This window comes from Struthio camelus, chromosome 16, assembly GCF_040807025.1.
Source record: "Struthio camelus isolate bStrCam1 chromosome 16, bStrCam1.hap1, whole genome shotgun sequence".
In the NCBI taxonomy this organism is placed as follows: Eukaryota; Metazoa; Chordata; class Aves; order Struthioniformes; family Struthionidae; genus Struthio; species Struthio camelus.
The window spans coordinates 11,384,022-11,410,387 of record NC_090957.1 but is presented as its reverse complement, the minus strand read 5'-3'; the positions used below and the strand labels follow the sequence as shown (position 1 = coordinate 11,410,387).

General features: G+C 42.5%; 1 protein-coding gene across 2 annotated transcripts in view; it reads left to right on the top strand.

Annotated features, from left to right (window-relative positions):
* AUTS2 (activator of transcription and developmental regulator AUTS2) overlaps nt 1–26,366 on the top strand; it is a 787,788-nt gene that overhangs the window by 206,126 nt on the left and 555,296 nt on the right. For both annotated transcript variants that reach the window (XM_068909849.1, XM_068909850.1), the window contains exon 2: nt 7,348–7,557. In XM_068909849.1, the coding sequence (XP_068765950.1) occupies nt 7,348–7,557 (210 nt within the window). The remainder of the gene's footprint in view (nt 1–7,347; nt 7,558–26,366) is intronic.

The following is a 26,366-nucleotide window of genomic DNA, read 5'->3' as shown; positions in this document are numbered from 1 at the left end:
GAACCCCTTTCCCACTTGTGGCAGAAGGTGCAAGGTGTGTGGTGAGGACTGCAGCAGAGAGGATTTCCTCTTGCTTTGATGAGTTGAATGTAGTTCGAAAGAATTCAGTTCTACCCCTGCCTCTGTCCCCTATTTAAATTTGGGGCATTGAGGGAGGCCCTCGAACAACACTTTTTAGGAACGGTCACCATCTGTCTCGTTACATTATTTGGTGCTTACTGAAGCCTGATTTACTGGAGCGCTCAGCGCTTGCTGCAGCTGCTGAAGTCCGTGAAGGCTTCATTAGATAAAGTGCTCTGCAGAGCTAAGTTCTCTGGAAGATCAAGTCCTTGGTGCTTCCTAATGGGCTTTTAGAACTAGCAGGCATTTTTGACCAGAGCTTGTTTGGGCTGCTGGTTCCACCTGTATAATGGGAACAGCGAAATACCTTCATCTAGCTAAACTGCTATAAAATATGTCATTAATATTAGCATCTGATATTATAGTAAGAAGCTGTATAGAAAAGCCCTTGAGGAAATTAACACTTGTGTGTTCAGAGGCGGGTTTGAATGGAGCGTAAGTAAACAAGTTTGAGTCACATGTTGGACAAACAGAAGAAAACAAAATCCTGAATGGCTGCTCGTTAACTGACTACCTTCCATTCTGTGCACTGGGGAAATAATAGTGCGCGATCGTATAATTAAAGATTGTATCATAATGCATATGCACAAGAGGGCTGAATTAAGGTGGGTGTTTGCGGCCTTAATCCTGGCATTTTATGACTTCAAGTCCTTGACTTTTGTAACCTCAGTAATGTGGCTTTAATGTAGTTCTTTGTGTGCAATTTACATCAGCAGCACGTGAAAAAGAACCTTCTGTTTATCAATGATATTGTTAACAAATGATTTTGGGATGAGAAATCAAAGCAATCTCTTTGCTACAGAAGCTTTTTATAAAACATATCTCAAGCGGACAGCAAGTTGCTTTTCTATTGTTTTGCTTTCATCTGTAATCACCGCACACAGGCGTGCAGACTGGTACAACGGTTCATCTTCAGTCTGTTGCACAACCTTTTTTGCACAGCACTGAACCACTTTGTTTTCAGATTCAAGAGAGATGCAGGAGGGGTTGGATGGTAATTTTATGAAAACAAAGCAAGTAAACAAAACAAGAGTAAACCTTTCTGAAGAGGTCTGGCAACTCCAAGAAATCGCTTGGATTAGCGGATGGGCTACCGCAGTCAGTGTAGTTGAGATCATGGCTCTTTTTACCAGTCCCTTGTGTCCTGAAATACTGTAATTTCTGGAGTTAGATAATCCTTTTCTCTTTTGCATTGCACTTTATACCTTCCTTCCTTTCTGCCCTGTGTTATTGTAAAAGCGTTTCCTTTCCCCCCCCCCCCCCCCCAGATAAGTGTTTTTGAGGAACTAATTGTGCATTCAGAAGAATGCACAATGCATTTAGCTATCTTATCTGGAGGGAAATGAATGACTGTTATAAACATCTCATTTTATTTTCTGATTTTGAAAGATTGTAGGCACTAGTCAGTGAGTTGGTTGCAGGCCTTTACATCTTGTTGTTACTGCCAGAACTAAAATAACGAATTAGGAAGCGAGCAAGCAAGAGATATTGAAGTCCCAGGGCATATTCATCCATCAGCTTTAGAAATTCTTACAGAACATAACAGAAAACACAGTATAAGTTGATGCCAAGATCTGATGGCAACTTTGGTAGCCCTCGTACTGGAATTGTTTCCAAACACTGCGTTTTTCTTGTGTTTTGGTCTGTGCAGCTGTTTGTTACTGTGCCTGTTGCTCCCCTGGGTTACCAGCTAGTGATGCACACACAGTGCCTGCTGCTAACGAAATTGCAGTAGCTCGGTCTCTCAGCTGTACGGTGTAGACATCTTACTTTTTTGCAAGCTAAACTTTTGAAACAAATTTTCTCAGCCTATATGTGTGCGGAAGAGTTGTCAGTATGTTTGTTTGTGTGTTTGTTGTATAAGAAGGACTTGGCCTGATTCATCTACTCCCGTAAACACCTCTGTTGGATGAAGCACTTCCAAGCTGACAGCCAGGGTTGAGATGCTCCGTCTATCCTACCACCATGTCCATAACTTAGAATTTTAAATCAACTTTTGCCGCTATGGAATTTTTTTTTAATTGTCTCCTGCCTTCTGCTCTAAGGTTCTTGATCAAATGTGAATTACATGTACCTTGGAAATGGGCTCGAACTTCAGAAGCATGTCTCCAACAGCTTTATTTGACAAGGATGGTTGGATTTCACACTTGAAACGTCTGAATAGCGGACAGCGGCAAACTAGTTGATGTTTTGTAGAGCTGTTTTGTAGTCATTTAAGTGGAACGTTACATCAGTATTTCATGGCTGTCTGATAATTTGGAGTGTTTTTAAGAGAAGTCTTATTTCTTTATTTTATTCTTGGAGTAAGGGATAAATTGTTAGGCTCCAATATAAAGCCATTGTGAACTAATGAGAACCTGAGGAGCAAATAATTGGAATGTAGTTGTAGGCTAATACAGATATTGTTGCTTTTACTAGCCCTGAACTGTAATGTACTTCTATTTTAAATAAACAGTTTTAAAAAGTTACCCTTTATTGGGGTCACATTCAAGTTCAGAACTTCAGCTCTTGAAGCTAACCCTGGGATCAGAAAAATACTCCATACCGAGGACTCAAAAAGGTTGAGGCTCAAAATCCCTTGGCAGCCACCTGAAGCGTTCATGAGATGCAGCCTGTGGCATGTTCACCGCGTTGCTTTTGGCCAGGGGTTCCCATGGAAGAACCCCCAACCGGGGGGATGGCGACGTTGGGTAGCCGCTGTCCTCGGTCTGCTGCAGAGGGAAGGGAGGTGGCTGCGGGACAAGGACAGGGAGAAAGGACAGGCAGCGATGGACTCCTGGGGGAAATTCATGGAGGTGAAGTGTGTACCCCACCAAGCGGTGTGAAGCACTGCTCAGCTGCCATCAAAGAGCTGCTTTATAATTAATGACCTGTCATTAACATCCCAGGGAGATGGACTCTCCTGTAACAGATAAGGCACAGCTCCCTGAAACAATAACACCTGGTGGGAATGCAGCGTGTCCTTCAAGCCTCCTCCGTTGTGAAGCTATCTGATGTACCCAAGAATGCTGCTTCTCCCCCTCTCACTAAATGCAGGGCTTGGATTGAAATTGTTAATGTGACTTGGAGCTGAGATGATTGCAGTGCCACCCCATCAGGCTTCAGCAGCCCTCCTGCTTGCCGCTGTCGCGGCAGGGATCTGTTCAGCATGGGCGGCAGTTCTCCGCTACAGCACGTACAGTGGTATCAGCTTGATTAATGTGCCCAATCGAAATAAAACAAATGGAAATTTTTTTAGATTATACGGTACGCTCATAAATATTAATGCACTTTTGTATTGAATTGTATGTAATTACATATTTATACATTAAGTCACCTTCCTGATACACTTAAGGCACTTTACTGATGAAAGATATCTCTGAATAAGATGGTTTTAAACCATGCCTGATATGTTTGTATTATTTATTTAATAACGTGTGGGTTTGTATGCTGGCGGGAGAGGAGAAGAAGCTACATTAAAGTCAGAATATATTGTTCACAGGATCTGCTACTTAGTTTGAATCAACGCCATGGGTAGCTGCTGGAAAGTACAGCTCGACATGAAATATTACTACATCTTCTTATCTAGGTAGATAAGGTCTGTGCAGTCCTGTCACCTTAGAGTAATTACAGCTTATTACTTTAATCACAGCGATGCCTAAAGTCCGTAATTAAGATTATGCTAGCTAATGCGCTAGGACGTGCCACAGTACTGCTATTGTCCTATCTAAACAACGGGAAGATAAAAATTGGATGAGGGAGCAAGGGCTGAAAGCAAGGAAGTGATTTATCCCGGGTGGAGGTTGCCAGCCCCGTGGCACCGTCGCTGAGGCTGGCCGTGCCCGCCCTAATCCAAGCGAGGTGGAGGGAGCCATTGCCAAAACGCAACTCCCGCGTGCCGGGAATGGGATATGGCCGCAGAGCTCTCAGCATTTGCGGGCCTGGAAACCCTTGCTGTTGACTTCCTGTTGGGAGCTGGCTCACTGGGGAGATGCTCGGGATGTGGCTGAACCTTCCTCCCTGACATCCCAAGACCGGTGATTTTTATTTCAGCTTGGTTTAATGTGTCCTATCTGCAAGTGTCTAAGCTTTTATTCTTCTAACATGTCCTGTTGCAGTCTGCAGATGAGGAATTGAATTTTTTTTTTCTTTTAAGGCTAAATAGTATATCTGTTGAAAGCAATGAGAGGTTCTACCTTACAATTCAATAATACGAGCTTTTGACCCTCAGCGCTCTGTAATTTTCTCTGCAGAGATGTCAGCTACTGAAAAGCAGCTGGCTGTTTTGGAGGAACTTGGTTGCCTAAACACAGATCTTTATATCGAAATTTCATAGTAAACCAATCCACCATACTGCATGCAAGACTTACTTTCATGATTTGCAGAAGGACGAGGTATTTACATATGGAGCTCCCTTTCCTCCCTTTGGCCGTGAGTAGAACAGGCGTATTTTTTGGAGGTTTCTGCAAATTGTTCCTTCTGTCTTGGAAGATAGATTTTTGTACAGTTTTCAGAAGGCATCGTGAAGCTGGAGTCGTTCGTCTTGGTTGTAGGTATACGTGCAGATTCTTTCAACCCAAGTTCTTAAACTAGCCAAGCTTCACTTTAGGTGTCTCTGAAAATTCATGAATCTTTGAGGAATTGTTATTGGGGTTGGTTTGAATGTGGGGGTCTTGTGGAGAAGGTTATCCTAGATGTGCCTGTAGTAATCTGCACGATTTTGACCCGTCTTGCACTCTCTTTAAAGCTAATAGGAGCTAGTAATTTCTTGATGGCAGCGTTATCCCTATTAGGTGTTTTATAAGCTTCTGGAATCCTGCCACTGTTTCATTTAGATCCCTAGCTTGGAGGAAAAAAAAAATCCCATAGAAGCTATTTAGTCATTACGAGAATATTTTTCTTCGAGAGATTTTCCCTTTCATCATTCCTTCATCCTTTATCGTTTAGAGTGAATCCTCCTAACGGCATTTCTACCATACGAATCCTAGCTCTAGTTTAACAGAAGTCCCATAATGGGTATAACGTGCTGTTCATAAAGCACTGGATTTTGATACTGATCTGATGAAATAAAAGTTACTTTGTCATCATCAGTCCGGTGATGGTTATCTTAAGGCACAAGTATGTTTTATGATAAAATATCTCATTGTTCAATATAGTGCACTGAATAAGTTGTAATTTTGCTACTTTCTTCTGTGATGAAGTTGCTTGGGGAAACTAGTGTTGCTCGGTTTTCTGGTTTCTTTCACAAAGCTTAACAGATGAGACCGGGACCGAAAGCTGGAATCGCACTGTCGGGTGCTCAGGTTCTGTTACATGGGAGGCTCAAGTGTGGATATAGTTATTATAGTTGCTCTTTTTATGAAGCTGGTGATGTTGAGAATTGGGGAAGTCACTATCATCCTACGTGACACCTGAGACTTTGCCTCTGTGTGTTTATGGCGTGTATCTAAATCCGAAGCCTTTTCAGGGAAGGGGACAGAAGATGTGCTCAAAAAAGTGATTCTTCTCTTTTGCTTTTTTTGTTATTGTTTCTGTAGTTTGCTTTGTGTAAAGTGCTTTTCACAACTAGATCTCAAAGAATATTATAAAATCAGTGTTGCTTCTGGGTGTGGTTTTTTTTTTTTTTTTTTTAAAACAGCTAGAGGGACCGGAAAAGAGACGGATGACTTTTTCAAAATTCTGGTCATGCGTTATAGCTAAGGATAATAAAGATCTTTTATGATCTTGGATAGGACTCCTAACTTTTCTGTTGTGAATAACAGTGGATAAAGAAAAACAGGAAATTTCCCATGGCGTGATGTTGAGGAACAGTTTGAAAAAAAGAAGCTTATGTCTTCTGTCTCTTACTCCCTCCTTCAATGCGTGTAAAATTTTTCTTTTCTATCCGATATCAAATTTGAACATGGCTTGTTTTCAGTGTAATTAATATTCTCCCTGGTTCTAGTTATGAATGTTGTGAAGCTCTAGATAGGTATTCAGGGAGGGTTCTTCAATTAAAGCCAAACTGATTCTTGCTTTTAGACATATTTTTGCAGCAAAATGGGGTATAATTTGGATTTTATTCTCCTGAGTCTGAATCTTTATCTGACAGAGAACCAGTAGACCAGTTTCTTTCTCACAAACTGTCATAAGGTCAGTTGTAATATTAAGTGACGATAAACAGAAGCATTAAGGGTTACAAGATCACATAGTACTTTATGGTAGGACATGGACAGCTCTTTTGTCTTGAGACCTGAAGGTCAAGGCAACCAGGCATGTTAACAGAGTATGTTTAAGGTATTATGCTGTTTAGTAATAGTCACATTATATGGAAATGCCCATATTCTTACCTAAGAAGTTCTTTGGGTGGACACGATTTGGCACTATTGCAGATTTTATTTATTGAACACGTAATATGCGTTGTACTTTACATCCCTCCAGTAGCTTCTACTTCTTCTCTTCCAATAAGTCTCCATTTTCAGATACCTTCCTCTTCCCCTGCTCTTTGATTTTGCATTATTGGGAAATTTATTTTCAAGCAACAATTGATCTTCAGAGGGGGTAATTGATATTTAAAAAAAAATACACAGAATCTGTCTTATTGCAGTAACTGTAGCCTAAGCTGCCAAACTTGCATTTATGTTAGAGGACTTGAATATTTTTTATAGACAAACATTGATTCTGGAGTTTAAAGAAGGGTCAATAATAAAGCTTTTGAAATCGTTCTTGATTTCTTTTTTTCCTAAGAGATTTGAAAACGTTCTGCTTAGGTCAGGCTTGAAGAAAAGTCCAGTGAAGGCAACTGAGATACATTGGCTTTAATTGGCTTTAGGTCAACTCTTACCTTGTCTTGTTAAATATAAGAAATAAGTCAAAATAAATGTCAAAGGCCAAGGCTTGCTTAAATCAAAGACAATTCCTAATTTAAACATTATGAACATATGCTGTCTTTTAAATGCGTACTCAATTGATACATGAGGTGTATTTGAAAATAGTAAGGCTGATAGTATGAAACGTAGAGGAGCACGTGTGCCTGTGCGTGTTCATTCACTTAATCTTACGAATTTTATTTGCCTATCTTTTAGCTGGCCTGCAGTGAAGATGCTTTTCTCCTTTTCTGTTGACTGTAACATTGGCTTGAGAATGCTTGTTAGCCACCTGGAAGTTGCTGCCTAAAAATGCTACGTGAAAAAGGTTGAGAAAATGTGATCAGTATTTTAACGGTTCTGTTTTTCTTGCTCTTCCCTTCCCCGTTGCCTGCCTCTGCAGAAGGACGTCGCGCTGAAGCCGCAGGAGCGCGTAGAGAAGCGGCAGAACCCTCTGGCCAAGAAGAAGCGGGAAGCGCTTACCAACGGACTGTCATATCTTCCCAAAAAGAACAGACTCCACCACCACCAGTACAGCTCCGACCGCGAGAATGACCGTAATCTTTGTCAGCACCTTGGGAAAAGGAAGAAATTTCCGAAGGGCCTCAGACAGGTGGGAGACAAGTTATCTATTGTGGGAGGGAGGGCTTTGGTGTGTGGTTTGCAGAAGCGGATTTCCCGGATGGTGGGAATCGTTTGTTTATTTTAACCCCTTCCAAGGTATTGAACTCTTGGGCTGTTGGGTCCCACTCAGTAGCATATTGTGTTACCAGCAGAGATGAACTGAGTGGGAGAGGAGGGATAAGAGAGCAGCGTGTTGATGCTAGTTTAAAGTTGATGAACGAATGTGCCAAGGTTGGGAGTGAGATTGGCAGGGCGAGCTGGCGCAGTGTCTCTCTTACAAAGCCGGTGGCATCAGGCTGACTCTGTGCTGTAAATACGCTTTCTTGTCTTTTGACTCTGTATGCAGAAGTGTAAGACCCCCTCTGAATATCAATGGCAAGGTGAGGCCCTTCTGAAAGGGGTGGCTGTTAATCAAGACAAATTGAGCTCCAAGACTGCTTACTGTGCAAGGAGCTCATCTGTAGGATGTTGGTGGTACCAGCATGTGCTCTTCTAGGTTGCTGATGTCCTACCCATAAGCAAGAGCTTTCTGCCTTCCCAGCACTGGTACGCTCTTACAGCAGGAGTGCACGCATGGCGAATAAATGAGCACGGAGCATCCAGGATTGCAGAGTTGGAGGCTGGAGATTTTGGTCCATTATTTAAGACTGTGGAGTGTTGTGTTTCTGGTACTTTGAAAAAGAAAAAAGCGTGGCAAGTATGATTTCTCTGGTGAGCAGCTGCAGAAAAAAACCCCCATATTTTGCTTTTATGATGAGCAAATATCTATATTCTTTGTGTATGTGTCTGTATCACATGTACCCGTGTGTTCATTTGGCTCATAGGTTGCAAAACTATAATCTAAAGAGTCCAGATTTGGCCTAAGTGTGAGCATTATTAATGACTCTTTACCTAAGATTGAAAACTCTAATGGGAATAATTGACATTTATTGAATGAGGCTCCATCTTTGATGCAACCCAGCATTGCTTTGCTGAGAAACTGATTTTGGAAGATGATGAGAATTCGCAGCTTTTCATTGCGTGAGCTCAGGACAGTGGAAAAAACATTGAGGATGACAAATACACTGACTTTATTCAGTTCTGATAATCAGAAGTTATAGAAGTTGATAAAAATGAGTCTCCCCTATTATTTTTAAGTCTAGAGCATATATGGAATTAGAATAAGAAATCACAGAGTGCTTGAGCAATGCAAACAAGTAGTAAAACACCTATTCTGCGCTACCGTCTTATTTTTACTTGGTATTTCAAAGGGAGATGGGCAAGATCTTTGAGATATTTGGTGCAATAACTGTGTTATATGGAGGTATTGAAGGTTTCTGAGTTCCCTTGATCATTTTCTGTGTTCACGTATACGCCCTTTACTCTGTTCCTTTTTAGTATGTCAAATGGTAAATGTGTCTACTTTGTGCAGTAGGAACTGGCCTTCATAAAAGCTGACTTTCTACACTATTTGATTCCCATGACAATAGCCTACTGTCAGGTGAAACCTTTCTGCCTGGTACTTAAGCAATGAAGAATTGGCCTGGCTGCTGATGGAGGTTATTTGTGAGGTTATGTTTTTAAGAATAAATATACGCTGGTTTGGAAGGTATTGTGTTGACAAATGTCATGGAAAATGGTTTTCCTTTTAGCTCATGATCTGAGTACTCTGCTTAATTCCTGAGGGATAAGACTGAGAGGGAATAAAATATCTTGCTCGATATAAATTTAATACATATGGTATTATGGGGTACAGCTCCTTAGATAAGAACGTTTTAGTCTCGTGAAGAGTAGGCTTTGGCACTCAGAAAAAGTTGTCACGGTGTCATGGGCAAAACAGCCTTGAATCGGGGTATTTCACTTAATTTATTGTTGATGCAGAAAAACTTTTGATTACTGATTTGGGTATTGGGAAACAAAGATATAAACAATAAAACAAGTGCTCAGGGAAATGCCTTTCCTCCCCTTTTCCCAGGCTCAACTTCAGTCCAGCACCTCTCCCCCCTTCCTAGTTTCACTTCCTCTTGTTTTTGCTGCATTTTACGCACCGTCCCTGCGAAGAGACCATGGTGCAGAGTCAGTGGCTCCTGCCTTCTTACTCATTTTCTCTGCCCTGGCATGGATATCCCATGGGCTGTGGTTCCCTCGGGGCATCCCGGCCCGGGTCCGGGCTGCGCTCCGCCAAGAGGTACCTCCTCTGTCCGTGCTGCTGATTGCCCAAGTTCTCGATAGAAGGTTGCTTGTCGACTTTGCCAAATATTCTTATATATATCGTTATACATCACGTGTTAATGTTACGCTTGGGTGGAACGATGCAGTCTCGATGCTGTCATTGCATTCCCACGCTGGCACGAAATCTCGGCTGCCCACTGTCCCTGGTGGGAAAGGTTTTATACCTGGAGATCTTGTTCGTTATTTCACCCGTGGTGAACAGTCCTGTCTGAGACGCCTTTCTCTGAAATCTGTTATCTGCCAAAAGTAACTCTCGCGTGCAGGATTTACAGTATGAAGCTCTCTCATCAAACAGCTTTAGTTGAAGGCAGCTATTGGAAGGACTGCTAATTAGTTTTCAGCAAAGATCCTTGCAGTATTCATGCAGGTATTTATCCAGCTACTCTGAAATGCCTACAGGTTTATTGAAATCCAGAAAATGTGAAACTGTAGGTTAATTAAGGCTCATATTTTACTAGCAAGAAGACTTTTGAACTCTGCTTTGTGAGCTTTTATAAATGTACTTATTAAATGCCTCAAGGAAGTTTTAGTTGGCATTAAGCAAACATAAGACTCATCAGAATATTTCTGCAGCCTTTTAAATTTAATTTTCTTTACGTTAATTGGTAGATGGCAGGTTTTTACATATGTTCTTTAAAAATGATGTGGAAATCTTAAAGTGAAGACTTCTAAATGAGAGAAAGGATGACAAAAATATTACAAGTTGTTCATGAGTTTTTGTTTCTCAAGGCGCGAGCAGAACAGGGCATGCTAGGAAATGATGAATTTTGATTGTGGAAGGAGGGGTGGAGGAGTTATTTTGTGTGTTACAGGGAAGGATCGTTTTCCTTTATTCAATGGGTGTGTGTTTTGGAAACGACAGAAGACACTGACTTTTCCTACCTCCACCATTTTCTTCACTGTTTTCTTTATCGTGTCTGGTAGGAGATTTTATAAGCTGCCTTTCAGAAAAGGATCCTCTCTGGCGTTCTAAAAGAGCAGTCTGCGTCCTGGACAAGCATGATATTAACTGGCTTGCAAATAACAGGAGAGCGGCTACTGCGAGGCTCTTACTTTGTTAGCTGGAGGTGGTTCCAAAGACACTTGCAGCGCACCGGGTACCAATCCCAGATGCGGTGTGGGTGCAAGGAAGGAGGCAGAGTGACAAAAAGGTGCAGATGATGAATAAAGGGAAGAAAACAAAAAAGGTGATGGAGAGATGAATTAGGAGGTAAATTTTAATGAGGTAACAGGAAGATGAGAGCAGTGAGGAAAAAGGATATGCTGCTGAAGGCAATAGTCATCAACTGCAAGCATTATAAACTGTGTATTAACTTTAACCTTGTAGTCCATTACGTGAATCAATTAAAGGGAAGGGAGGGAAGTATTGAAGGTTTTCCTTCTCAGAAATAAGTCCAAGATCCCCTTGGCAGTCTCACCCTGAATCTGTATGTCGTGCGATCGACGTTTAATCATGCTTGCCGTTAGTAGTGGCTTGTGCCCGTTCTTAGACCAGCCTGGGGGTGGCAGGTAACGCGGGGGACCTGGGAGGTGGGTGCGAACTGCGTGGCTGGTGGTGACACTGGTCGGGGAGCGGAGCAGATGGGTTTGATTGTCACCGGCAGTGTGCTTGCAGTGAGAGCTGCCTGTGGTGACAAGCGATTTACAATGTGCTATTTACAGTTTGGGTTTGCAGTCTTTCAATGACATCCGAGTGCTCTTCAGCAACTGCTTTCATTGCTGCTTTTCCAAGAGCTGTTAATTGAAAACGAAATTGTGGGTGGGCTTTGGGAGTGAAATAGCAGCTCTAAGGATAACATGCGACCACGGAGAACTGTTTAATTCCTTTGACTCCTAACTTACAACTCTGTGCTGCAGCAAGGGGAAAAAACATGCATGTATTTGTACGCTTTGAGGTCAGGTGCCTTGGATATAGCATATACAGCATGCCTACGCACATAATGAGTGATAAAGGCTTGACTCTCCTTTTACATAGCTGCTGCGGTTTGGGATTACTTCACTTGCAGTCACTGGATTTAAGTGACTGTAAAACTTCTGAAGATGAAGAAAGAAGCTGGGCCATAAAAATATTCTCAGCAGGAGGGTAGAGAGGTTTGCAAGCCACGATGTATGGGCTTGGTCTGGTTTTACGCAGCTGGGGATCTGGTTCTGTATCGCTGAAGTTAAAGGAAGCGATGCTACTGGCTTGTAGTGTGTGGGACGGACTTGCCTAGCTGATACTAGTCCTAAAGCACGCAAGAGGGGCAGCGCGCAGTCCAGCAGTACCTGCGTAATGGAGATGGATGCAATGTTTCCCTCTGTTTTATTTGAGAAAGTATTTTTATTTCATAATTTCTGCAGAACCTCTTTGAAGTTAGTAGGTCTGCTTGTCTGAGTTGCAGCCTACCCAGCAGCTTTTGTTATGTCCCCATTAAACTGAAAAAAAAAATGTCGCATGCAACAGGATTTTAAAGGGAGCACTGACACAACTAAACTTTGTCCGCTGTGCATTGCGATCGTGTTATTTGAGGGCAATGTTTATTTGGATGGATTAACCCACCTTATTAACAGCATTGCTACAACATATTCTGTCACGTACTTTTATTTGCTTCATCTCCTTTCACGCTTGGAGGTTTCTATATTGCTTGTGCTTTTCTTCTTAACCACTTTTTTAAAAAATCAGCTTTAGGGGAGGGGGAAAAAACCGATTTGAGCATTTTAAAATATAGAAAGGGCAATATCCAAGTAAGGGTGAGTTTTGATTGCGGATGTACCCAGCCTGAGCGGGTCTAAGAGCGTAGTGGGAGAGGGTGCTCGCGTGAGGACGGAGGACGCGTGAGATGCGCTGAGATTTCCGACACGTTTGTGGGGTGGAAAAGGGAAGCGGTGGAGATGTGACGGTGTCGGGGACCGCGAGGTTTTTGGAGGGGTAAGCGCGATACAGCGCCACGAGTGCCGAGGGGATGTCCAGCGAGCGCCCGTAACGGGAGGTGACGTCCCCTCTTGCGCCTGCTTCCTGTCAGGTTCGGCATCGCCTCGTCTGTCATCGCGGTGGCGTTGAAACGTTGAAGGCCAGCCGGTAACTTCATCCTTGAAAGGAATCGCCCTTTATTTTGCACGCAGATACGTAGCGTACGTATTTCCGCCTCGCGCGAGGCGAGGGGCGCACGCAAGCTCGGCGGCGGGTCGGTTCCCCGCCCGGAAGCCGCCGGCGGTGGCAGGCGGCGCTGGAAACGCGAGCGCCGCGTGACGCGCGGCCGCTGTTTGCTGGTGCTCGGAGGCCGCGGAGGTCTCCGGCTGCGCCTAGGCCCCGGCCGCCACCCCCGGAGCCGCTCGTCGGAGCTGCCGATCCGCCCGCCGTGCCGTGGCGCAGGCGCTTCCCCCCCCCCCCCCCTGCCGCCGCCACCCCTGTCATAATCACCAGTTTCACCTGCAATTTTTCAATAAGCTATTGAATTATACCTCGCTAAATGATACGCTGCGCATCCAGCAGGTCCTAATTGCTAATGATGGTTCTGAAAGACTTCCATTTGACTGTAATTAGGTTTGCAAGCAATCAGCTGCCCTTATCAGAATTGAAAACACATATAATGTAAACCACAGGCTGGTGGGAACGTAGCGTTTCCTTGCGAGCAGGGAGGGAAGCGGAAGATGTTTTATTAGCAGAAGCTGTGACATATTTTCACACCTTGGAAACATCATGTGTGAAATTAATTCTGTTCAGTATTATACCATCTGGCACTGTTATTGTTCTGTATACGTTGCTATGTAAAGCGCGCTTTTTCTCGTCTGGGTATGAGCCTGTGTTTGAAATAGTAATCATGAGTCAAATTGATTACTAAGGCTGTTACGCCTGCTAGAGAGGTTAAAAATATATAGCGGGAAATCCCCGGGACTCAAAATGGCTTCCCCGTGGAGAGCTTTGGGTGCCGGGCCGATGAAATGGGCCCCGGTTCGGCCAGGCCTGCGGACGAGTAGACGTGCTCAACCTTGAGAGGAGCTATAGCCCGTCCATTGACTCGCAACTGAAGTAGAAAACGCCCCGTTCGGTTAGACTCAGTGCCGTGGTATTGTTTAGCAAGGCGCTCTTTCTCGTGATGCTGGCTGCGTGCTCGGCGTTAGGCCCCCGAGCCGGAGCCTCCTGCGAGAGCTCACGAGAGCGGTGCGTTTGGATCGTGATGGCGTCGCGTCCGGACGCTACGGCCTGCGAGCCCCGGCCAGAGTAGGGGTGACTGAGGTCGTATCGGGCTCGTAAGAAAATAAGCAAAGTTGGCATGTTTTTATTATTTTGTTATTATAAATTCTATTATTTTATTTGGGAAGGAGAGGGTGATAGTGCTGAACTACCAGACCAGGTAATACTGTGCAAAAAAGTGCCACTTTGGGGCATCGCTGCCTCCCTTCAAGTTTAAACAGAACCTCCCAGCAGGTTCCAGACTTAAAAAGAAAAGGAAAAAAAAAACCCTAGAAACAGTGACTTTTTCAGTTAACCTAATTATGTTAATCAATTAGGTATCTTGAGAATAATAGCAAAAAAAAAAAAAAACTTGACTGTGCACAGAGCAGTTATTGTCTCCCAGGATTATCTTTTTTTCTTTTGGTGTTGGCACACCCTACTTTAATTGAAAACTTAAATGATTATTAAATGTGCTGTATTGGGAAATGAATCGTATTTTAAATGTGTGATGCAATCAATTGCTGTCCTTAAAAGTTCCTAAGCATGTTGCCAAGAAGGAAGTCAGCAAAAAATTAATTTTGATTGAGGTTGCTTGGAGATAAATTAGGCTCTAGCTTAAGTGATGGTTGAATCTGAGATTTAGACAATATAATAAGGTGACCACATTGAATTAAAAAAAAAAATCCTGCATTAAAAATATATATTTTTTTCTATATTGTAAATAAATAGCTAACATCCAAGTCAAGACTTCTGGCCTGCAGATTTGCCCATATATTGCCGGAAGGACTGCAGTTCATCCTCAGATTGATAATGCAAATTTAAACTGTTGAACCTATATAACTTAACTGTATTAGTTGGGGACTCTTTTTTACCTCCCCATAAACTGTATTCCCAAAGGGAAGAGGTGTGAGAGGGTTGATTGGGGTTAACTGTGGGAGCAGGTCCGACGCTGGCAGAGTGTGCCAGGTGCTGCACGTGACGCCGGGCAGGTCACGTCCTGCACGGTGGTGGCAGCAAGACCGGAGAGCTGAAAGCACTCATCATGGGACTGTGGGCAGCTATAAACTGAGCCGTATAAACTTTTATGGAATAGGAGTGTTATGTTCTTAATTATTCCATCTTTCCAGGGACTTTTGTTGGGAATGAGGAGAAGAGGCTCAGTAGTGCGCAGATCAAACCACTACGGGCAAGCTTCACAACTGACGCAGTGAAGACACTTAGTTTAGGTAGGCTTTTGTAACCTATAGTCTCGTCCCTGCAAACCATGACTCCACAGGGAGAGACCTAGCTCGTAGGTTTAAAAAGCACATAGGGATGTTTTTGTATGTCAGTCGGCAACACTCGGAGAGGAACCGGTTCCATACCAATGGGTGTGAAAAGCTCTGCAGCTTGGCCTTTCTAGGGGAGGACAACAGAGAGGGGGGGGAAAAGGGTAATTCCTTGAATTAAAGCAGTAGGATATTTTCCTATCTCCTTGTAAACGAAAGGCAGTCCTCCTGCTTTTGTAGCTGAGTTGTTACAACTACTCTGAAGAAGAGGGAGGCTGTAATTTCTGTAGGTCTGAAGAGCTGCTTTTTGGTAGAGATTCGCTAGAAGTGGAGCGTAAATGGAAGTATGAGTGGCCGGGTTACCCAGAGCCTGGTAAGCTAAAGCAGTGTGAAACACAGGCGCTGAGCTTTCAGGAGTGCTTTCACGAGTGCTTTCACGGTTGGCACTCTTTGGTGATGCTGTTGTCGAGGGCTGAGTGTTTCATGGATTTAGCTGTATTTGGTGATGGTGGACGCAGGAAGGGGTGGTTCTGGCCAGCCCCAGATTTCTGCCTGTGTCCCCAGCAGCTGCCCGCTTCTGCAGCCGCGGCACATCGCGGCTGCAGGGAATCGACGGGGAATCTCTAAACTTCCTGTGTTTTACTTCATTTCAGCAAAAATGACTGATGCATGTCATCCTAAAGCTCAGAAAACCTACTGATGATCTTTTCATCATCCCCTGGGAGACTGTTCTCCATTCTGTGTGGTTTCCCAAGTCTCACTTTTTCCTTTTGGTATAGTTAAAAGACATTTGTATTTTTGTTTATGCCAGAGACTTCTAAAATGGAACTTCAACTTTTTAAAGTGGAAGTCTCCATTGCCTATGTTTGTCCCTTTTTTCATAGCAAATGGGCAACGTTGACTAGGGAAGCTTCATTTCTATTTCAGCTGCTAGCAAAGATGGGACACAGCTTTAATTTTTATACTGAACTCCTTGTCTTTTTAATATTTCAAAGGGATATTTTGAATCAGTTCCATTACCAGTTAAAGGACACGTTATGGCCATTAGCACATGAGGATATATGCTAGTAAAACAGGCAAAACAAACTTGTCATTTGTCCTGACCTTTCCATGGAAAAATTTTCTCTGCTCAGTATTAAAATATAATGAGGTTGTATGAGTGAAAACGAAAGAGCTACCCTTAAGGAAAAGCTGCTGTTGCTAAAAGAAAAGAAGATTTTCATAGCAGATCAGCTGCACAAGTTACCGCAATTTTGCTAGCAAGTGTTGTTGAAGGCATGCACAAAAGGTTAACAGAACCCATGCAGGCTGCGCCAAAATGCATACTTCTGCACGTTTTAATTTTGCATTCTTAAGTGTATGTCAGGGCATGATCTGATTCAGGAATATAATTTTATATTTGGAACTGCTATTGTGAAGATTATGCGACTGTGTCACCACAAACTTGGATTGACTTTCTTACAAGTACGTAAACGTATACTGAAGTCCACCCCGTTCAGGAAAGCGTAGAAGCATGTTTTTAACCATACCTGCTTTTCTGAATATGACTGTTTTCATACGCTGCTGATTTCTGTGAGGAGTTCTGGCTGCCTGTTTTCAAGGAAATAGAATTTCTCCAACTAAAGAAGAATTGCTAGCCTAGTTTAATCATAGTTCCTCCTAGCGTGGAAGAAAATAGCAAGAATTTGATCTTTTCAGTGCATCAGAATGAACACTGAGCAATAACGCGATCGCCTTTCTAAGCGTGTCATGGGTGTAAACATCAGTGAGGTGTAAGACTGTTTTACAGGTAAAGGAAAAAGTTGGTAAAAGATGATGGGGCACAACTGGCACAAAATGGATGTTGGCAGGAAATTAAGCTTCAGCTCTGAGCCTAGTGAGATTCTGCGAGGAGTTGTGGGAGAAGGAAGCAAGAAAATCGGTGGTTTGCAGGCACAAGGTGAGTAAGTTTATTTTTTTTAATATTTTTACATATATAAATATATATAAATATATATATATATATATTCATAGACATGCTATATGCTAGTGGTGCTTCTGCCAGCAGATCCCTCGATGTTCTCACGTCCTGTGTTCCTGTTTGCCTTTCCAGTTAGAGTTACTACTAAAGCTGAGAACAGGAGTTAGACTCAAAAAAAGGAAAAGAAAAAATTGATATTTAATACTTTTAGAGATTTCGGGTTGACTTTGTCTAGATATTTTAATCAAAATATTTTAACTGTAGAGTAGGTGGATTTTCTGGTAGCCATAGGAAGCATCAAGCACGTGATGAAGAAAAACTACCCGTGGCACTCGTTCATTTTTGCCAGCTAGGCTCATCGTTTTGGGCTGGGTTTTACTCTCATGTAGTTGAACCGAGAGCGTCTTCCTTTCATAAGTGGAAATCAAGAGGCAAAAACAGGCAGAGGGTTAATAAAAATGGAAATTCTGTTTAAAAATTGCTAATCGATCTGTTTAAAGTTTTATAGCCTGCCCTCCCCCTAACACATGTTCTTCTCTTGTACAGCACCACGTTGCTTCCTGCCTGTTTACCGGCTTTTAGCAAGTCGAGCAGCTTTCAGATTGCTTTGATGTTAATTGTAGGACTTGTTCAATAGGGCTTGCTAGGTGAGGGAGAAGAGCTCGGGTGCGTAAGAAAAATAAATAAATATACGGGCAAGTGTTGTGCGCTTTGATTTTGAAGAAGAAAATGGCAAGGTAGCCATGATTTAGTGTTCTGATGTTAAATAAAGGATGTGTTTGGGTGGGATGCTGCTTTTGATTTACTAGGTTTGGTATTGCATTTGCTTTGGGAACTGTGTGTCAAAGACTGAACCTCATAATTATAAAAAGTATTGAGTTTCAATACCCCCTGCACCAAAGCAAAAGATTCGAGAAGCAAGGATTTTGTTTTATGCCACAAAAGCTGTTACTATAAACTTTGGATCTCAGGTTATCCCAGATGTTATGTTTGTTCTGATCTGGGCTTTGACCTAGGCTGAGCTGTACTTATTCCATTAAATTTAAGTCTCGGTGCATTAATGTTTTAGCTGCAGCTGCGTTTGGGGTTTTGCAAAAATAAAATAAAATAAAAAAAATTTAAAAAGCTCTTATGATTGGAAAACCTCTGTCTGTTCCTGAATGTAACCCAAATGGATTAGTCAACTTTGAGACATAAAACCCCTGAAAGAGTATTTTGTGCTGGTGCCGGGGGGAATTGAGGACTCGGACAACCCCTCTGCCTTGTTTCCCCGTGTTTGTCATATATGCAAATCGTGTTTGATCATAAAGACTTTGTCTCCCGATCCCTAATCAAGGGACAAGCCGTAATCAGAGAATTTGTACAGTGTTTGGAGATCTTCAGATGAAAGGTTGTGTACCTGTGTGATGTATGAATATTAATAGTATCTAGTACAAAGCACCGTAGCTGTTGCAACCCAGCATGGAATTTATTTGAAAAACTAGTAGGGTTTTGAATGACAGGAGCGTAACCATCGGGAAGCGATATAAAACCTTGGTTTACCTTTACCTGCGTTAGTAGCGGTATGTTTATGAATTGGTAACAGTACAGAGAAGGGGAGGGTGGAAGGTGTAAATAATTACAAAATGCGTTTGAAAGGTTTGAAGCAAAATTTGTGGTGTGATGTCTCCTACAAAAATTGCAGTGTATTTGGTAATGAAAAGATATTATTTTCAGTGTTAAGGCTCGTGCTTCTAGTGTTCTAAATGAACCTGTGCTTTAGTACGCAATAAATACTGGAAATGACCCCCTCAGACTTTCTTCTTTATAATAATGATACACTCTGATATAATTATTACTGGTATGCTATTATTGGTCTGCAGTAGGTACCGGTGGGTGTGTTATTTCCAGGAGCAATAAATGCAACGGCATCTTGCACGCTATTTTGGAACGATCATAAAGCATTTCCTGGAGCAGAACGATACGCGCTTGTAACATCTCGTTGGGGGAGAGAGACCATACCTATCAATAGCGATTCCAGGTTTGTAATTTTAAATCTTTCTAATTTAAATCACGAAAATCTGTTTTTCATGAATAATTCAGAGATCTGATTTAGTGGAATTATTTCCAGCCCATGTATATTAAACAGCCAACCTGCCGTACCAGTTCTGTTTAAGACACTGTTGCTGGGGGTTTTCTCTTCTCCTCTGAAATGATCATCTTTGTGTTGGAAAATAAAGCTGTGGTGGTATTTTGTCCTTTTGATTGCTTGAGGATTTTTCTTTAAACCTTGCAGGCTAAAATTCAAGCTGAAGAAAAATAAACCCCTTACTACAGTAGCTCCTCGAATTCAATTTGGAGAGAGTAAACCTTGTACTATATCCATTAGGAAAATGGCAGTATTCTTCCATTTCCTGATGTTATTCAATTACTTAACCGTGCTTCCTGCTTTTAGCGTAAACTGTATATTTTAGCTCATGACCTTTGACAGCAAATTGAATCAGAAGTGGAGATGCAATGAAAGTTTTTTGGTTTTTTTTTAAGACTCTTTAAAAGCATTGAAGTGTAAGAAAGTGGGTGGGTGGGTGTGTTTTTTTTGTTTTTTTTAATAAATATGCCTTGCCGTGGACTTTGTAACACTGTGCATTTTCTGTGGAAAAACTTTATTTCATTTAAGCTGGCACCTTCCCTTCTTTGCCTTGGAGAACTGAGCGGTCTACGGAGCTGTCCTTGTTAGTACACGCCTGTCAATTAGCATGGCATATTTTAGTTAATACCAATAAAAAGTGGAGTTTGTTTAATTTAGAATCAAATCCTTGTTTAGATTGGATTAGCACTTTAAGAAAAATATTTGACTTGTAAAACGATGCTGTTGACGCATGCTGGTTATGAGTCCGAAGACACTGCGCTTGGTTTTGCTATTATTCTGCATCCTTCACTCTTCTTGCCCCCTCTCCGCTCACAGGTTTTTATACTTCCAAAATTAATTTATGGAGTCTGAAGTTTTATGGTGGAATGTAAAAATCGGTGTGATGTCAGGTGTAGATCGCCTCCGCTCTTATTGATGTTTATTCAAAATCTGTTTCTCACTTGCTGATTTTTTTACACCGCTGTACAGAGAGGAGAGTCAGCTCCGCGGACTGTGAGCTGGAGTTGCTTTTCATTTGCAGGCAGGTGGGTGCTAAGAGATCTGAGACATCAACCGGACAAACCATGCGGGTTCATGTTCACATATAATTGATTTTTAAATTTTCAACATCTATAGGTCTGCTGCCCCTAAAACAAAACAAAACAAAAAGTACGTAAGTACTTGGACTAGCAGTAGTATAAATGCAGTCTTGTTTTTAAAAAAAAAAAAAAAAAAAGAAAAGAAAAAGAAAAGAAAAAAGAAAGAAAAAGAAAAAGGAGGGGCAAATTTGCACTGATATTATTCTAATCTTTAGATCGTCTTAGAGAAATTGTAGCTCCTTTGCAAGCTTTCAATCATATTATTTCCGTTAAGGTTGTGAATAATGTGGACAAGAAACCCGCACCAGTATATTCATTGGAAGGTTTCCAAGGTAGGTGCCTAAAATGTGCCTAAGAAAGTGCAGAAACAATTTAATAGGAAAACCAGCACCACCTAGATGAGACAGCCCAGCCCAGCTTTAACATACCCAGTTACATGCTCATGTTGAAACATCTTCACCAGCAGTGTTCCCTGTCATATGAGCTTTTTCTATTAACAGTTGTATGAGACTTTGGCAGGTTTTCACTAAAGGCCAGAATGTCTTCATCTTAGTTCCCCTAAAATTTATCAGTTGTACTAATCCTGCGTCTTTATAGAATAATGACGTTTTCAGGGGAGTGAGACTTCACCTGTGCATTCAGAACTTGAACTGGAACAGAACTTGGATTCAGTAAGACAAAGATAGGAGACATCCTAAATGTGCGTTTCTAATGATATAAAGAAATGGATGTCCTCTTTCCTTCCCTCATAGTTATAAAAGCAGCTTGCCACTCATCCTGGCTTTTGTGGTCTTTATTTAACGCTGGAAGGTCCAATATCTTTTTCTACAATGAACCACAATGTTCTCAGGCCTAAGAGTAATGCGGAGTTGTGTTGTGACCCATTTCAGGTTTGCACTCGGAGAGAGCCTGGCTTTTCTGAATACATAACTTTGTAAACTTGCCCAAGAGCTCTGTTGCTTGGGGTTATGTTGCTCTGCAAGCTTTTCCAGGACGGCATTTCTTCCTTTCTTGTTCTGGCTGCAGCAATGCCAAGTGTTTGTTGAGTGGAACATCTGTCAGTGTGTTCAGATTATTAACCTAACTTCTGCTCAGTTATGTTAATAGAAACATTGGAGTTGCATAGCAAGCACGTGTAACAGTTCCTCACATTAGTAGTAATCCAACTGAGAGTGTTGCCACGTCTTACCCCCATGGGCAAAGCACTGTTTGATCCGTATTTCTAAAGTGTTGTTGAGTTTTTTGTGCTGCCCAGTCCTGGAATCTGGCATTGCTTATGCGTGCTTGTATTTAATCTTCAAACACTGGCTAAAACACTGGCTCATCAGGTTTTGAGAGATGCTGGCAGATGTGTTTGTGCGGACTGTGGGAAACGGATACCACGACTGTTTCCAGGCTTAGCATCCAGAATCGGAAGGCAGCGGTATTTTATGTCCCTGCAGTGTGCTGCCTGTCGGCCGTTGCGTTACGGTGCCAACACAGGCAAGTCGTGAGGAACGTGAACGTGAAACTGGTGAGAACTGGGACACGTACCTCCTCTCCCAAACCTGCCGCAGAGGGAGAGCCCTTCTGCCCAAAGGCTGTGGGATCTGCATCCTTGGAGTCTGTCAAATCTGTGAGCAACCTGGCCTACCCAGACCAAAGTTAGCCTCGCTTTGAGCAGTGTTTGGATGAGGTGACCCCCGGCGGCCCCTGCCTACCCAAACTATTCTACGAGTTCCACCCCAGACTTGCCGTGTGTCACGGGGAGCAGGTCCCTTCTGCTCTGTGTGCCCTCATTTATTCACCCACCGAGCATGGTGCAACAGGAGCTGCCAGGTGTTACGATTATTAGTGCCTCCTAATGGGCTCCTAGCATAGTGCCAATAATCAGCAGCTGTGAAACCAGCCTGGGAACTGAGCTCTGCCTTTGGGTCTTTGTCTTTGTACAGCGATGATAAAGCCTTGACTTTACTGTTAGCAACCAATTTCTCCTCCTTGGAACGTGTGTAGCCCACTGGGCAGCGAATTGCACTTGGAGCCAGGCTCCCAAGCCCCATAATCTTTTACTGCAGATACTATTAATAAAAGTATTAATTACACTGTTTTGGAATTAGAATTTCATAATGAAACCTCCAGCAGAAAACTCAGGCCAGATTGGCTGAATGTCATGAAACCCTCCCAAACTTGAGCTGAGAGTAAAATAAAAGTCTGAGTTGCTTTAAGGTTTATGGTTAAAAGAATGCAAAACTTTTCAGCTTGTCCAAGTTTTGACAGAAAACCTCGCAGCACTTGGCAGGCCTGGCTGGGTTTCCTCTAAGTGCGAAATGCAAGATAAAACTTGTGACTCGGAGCCAAGCGCAATGAAAGTAAGCAAAGGTTCTCATGAAACGGGGACAAACGGAGAGGCACGGGCTTTCTCAGAGCTCTCCTGCAAATCCCAGCCATGCAAATCGCTGGCGTGCAGAGGCTGGAGGACCCCAAAGTGTGGCACAAGGGAGCACTGCAGAAAAAGGTATGATTTTAATCAGCGTTTTGGTCTAGAGACTGAGCCGGCAAAAGCGAGCCCAGCTCTGCAGACTTCAGGGTGTTTTATGCCAGTGGAGGATTTTGCACTTTAAATTATTGTGTAGTTGTGCAATGAGCACAGAAGTGAGATAACCTCTTAAAGGCTTGCTCTTGCCATCGTAATGTATTCGGCAATACCAACATAACAGGCTGTAATTAAAAGCTATTTTGAATACGTTTCAAAGTGCTTGACTTGGATGGGAGGGGAAAAGCCATTTTCTCTCTGTCCTTCCTTTCACCCTTGACCTGGAGCGTATACAGCCGACTGACAGACAAACAGAAGAAAGCTTTCTGTTGTCATTGTTGTGTCCAGGAAGACCTTTTGAGGGAAAAAAAATGGTGCTATTAGAGCATTCAAGAGGATTTTGCTGGCAGCGGATAGAGTTGTATATGTGCATGCGCAGGGGAGGGGGAGTCGGCCACATTCTCGTTGACATTTCTGTCCCTCCAGTACACTCCAGAATTCAGACTTTTCATAAAATTGTTGAATCTCTTTTAATTACTTCAAAGCTTAGAACATTCCATTTTAAGGACTCTTGTTTTCTTCCTTTTTTAATTTCCTGCTTAAAGGTCTGTGCTAACTGGGATGCGTTAGGGTTGGAAGGAGATACACACGGTCAGTGGTGTCTTTATCCAGAGTCTTTTAACGTATAATTGGAAGACGTTAATTTTTTTTTTTTTAAATGAAACTTTGTAACTCCTATGGAAATCATTGCTTGCTCTTTCATGTCAATAGGAAGCTCGCTCATGCTAATGGAAGTGTTTCCTAGGGCTTTGGTGGACTTCTGGAGCAGGGAGGAAGACATGTTTCCAGTGGTAATTGCATTGTGGCAGTTGGCTTGTTTGACGTTAATTTTCTGAGTATGATGAATTTCAACCATTCTTCTTTACCACCAGTTAACCTACGGTGAAACATTTAGTATCTCAATTGGGTTCACCCCAGTGACGCTGTCAGCTGGATGCAATAAAAGTGTGAAGTTTTTCACTAGTCCTGCCTTTTATAGCTCCTGAGCTGTAGCGAATCTGTGATACATAGTGGTGGTGGGTAGCCAGAAAAAGCCACATAGGTAACATGCAGTGTGATAGGGGTGATTTTTTTTTGGTTTTCTTTTGAAATTCAGTCTCATGTGAGCAAACAGAACAACGAACCTTCCCTCGCCCCCAAAATCTTCCTAAGACATTTAGAGAGCTGAAGAAATCGTTGCTCTAAAATGACTTTTGTAGTCAAACCGGTTTGCAAGGCATTAGAGACTCCTCTGAGGTCCCAAGAGCAAACATGAGCACCCTTGGCAGTGAAGAAACTCCAATCAGTAATGGGTGGGCTTCACGGAAAATCTAGGAATATGAGCGCTGCCCCGCTTTCTGTGGTTTTGCTCGTAGTTGGTTAATCTTTGTGTGTCAGAGATCTGATCTTGCGAGTGTAAATTGATTTGCAGTCTATAATTTAAAAAAAAAAAAAATTTGAGTAGATGTTGAGTAATAACCAATTGAACCAGAGGGACCTTTATGCCACGGTTCTTTCAATCTGAGCGTGCCTTTATTACCTCCGCTGTTCGGCTGCTGCACAAGCTAGTGGGGGGGCACTTTTTTTTCTATTCTCTCCTTCCACCAAATCTCTGTTTTCTCCACCAAATCTCTATTTTCTGCATGTACACCATGTGTGGGGACTGTGGCTAGCGTACCTGCCTCCGTGGTGCTCCAGTCTGGGCTGAGCCTTGCGCAGTAGCGATGTTAATAGCTCTTCCATGGGAGGGCTTTGCTTGTAACGTGCTCTACCTTCCCACTTGCCACTCTCTCTTTAATACTAATATATTAAGCATGACGGTCTTGATTTATTCTTCCAGTGAACTCGGAGCAAATTAAAAATATTTTAGAAGCTATTTTACGGTAGGCGCGAGTGTTTTGGTTTAGCGTGTTTTGGCCGGCGGGCAGGCAGCGGTGTTCGGTTTGCGCGGCCCGTTGCCGGCGCGGCGGCCGGGGATGCTTGGAGGAGCCTCCACGCTGAGGCTGCAGCTCCCTCTGCGGACCGAGCGGGCAAAATGCGTGGCTACTCCTGCACCCTGCCATGCAGGCCTACGCGCATGCATGTACATGGTATCCAAACATCATATGTAATTATACATATTTTATTTTTTGAGGGAGACAGGCTTGAATTTCAAGCTGTGGGATTTCTTCTTTTTTCTTTTTTTCTTTTTTTTTTCCTTCTTTTTTCCCTGTGTTTGTTCAAAGAAGGCGTTTTTGGTTTTCTGTGGTATCTCAAGAGCCATCTTGAGCAGCAGATTCTAGTTTTGGTAAGATGCAGGATTGCTGGACTTCCCTGGCTGCTCCTGCCACCCTTGTGAGCAAAATTAAAATAAAAAGCAAACAAATAAAAGTGGAAGTTACAGAATCAATTGACAGGGAATCAGGGAGGGCCAAAACATTCCGAGTTTATTCCTTTATTTCCCCAAAATAGGGCAAAGCTCTTGAAGACCTTGCTATGAGGTTTGTTGGCGTGGCTTGTGCGGGGGCGGCTGTTTAACTCTTCCCTGAAGTCACAGAGACTCTGAAAACGTTCAACACCTTCACACAGGTCTGATGGCAGCACTGGAATTAAAAATGTAAATATTTATTATTAAAGTAAGAGGCTGAATATGTGCCTTGTTTTGCATGACGAAGTGATTTACATGGCTGTATGAAAATATAAAATCTAAGAGAAAGAGAAGACCTATGGAGCCACCTCTCCCTCTTCTCTTTTTCCCTGGCTGTTCCCTGGACTGAAGAGAGACGGAATTGGCATGGAGCGAATGATAAATCCTTCTCTCATTTTCAGTAACATTTTAATTAAATACGTTAACATTTTGAGATACTGACAGGTGCCTTTTCCTGGAGAACCAGAAACAATGTTTCTAAAGGTGTCCCTTCCTTCCTTCCTTCCTTTGGGTGCCAGATCAGGTGGGCAGTGCCAGAAGCATAAATGTCAAAGCCATTAATTGCCCTCCTGTTCCTGGAAGAAAAAAAAGAATGGAAAAATTGATTGTAATATTACTTGTTGACTGTGAAGATGTTAATGCAATCACAGGGAGTGATTAACATCTTCACAGTAAACCGTACATGGGCAAAAGCTTACCAAAGCAACGCTAGCTCTGCCTGGCCGCCACCTTGAAAAGCTTTCAGAGTAACGAGTCAAAATGTGGAAATAAGGTTGTATCGGGTCATATACTGTCAGATTTTACAATTTTTGGATCCCTTTTCAGTGCCTTTGCAAATTAGTAACAAGAGAATTGTCCACCTATACTTTCCTTGTGATCAGCCTTACCTTATTAATGTATTTTTCAGGTGTGTGTGTGGGGGGGGTTTTTTGTTTAATCCTCTAAGAAGCGCAGAAACATTTTAATATGGCTAGGTGGGAGTCATGCATATCAATAACTTTAATGTCTCCATTATAAATCTAGATAATCTTGAAGGTT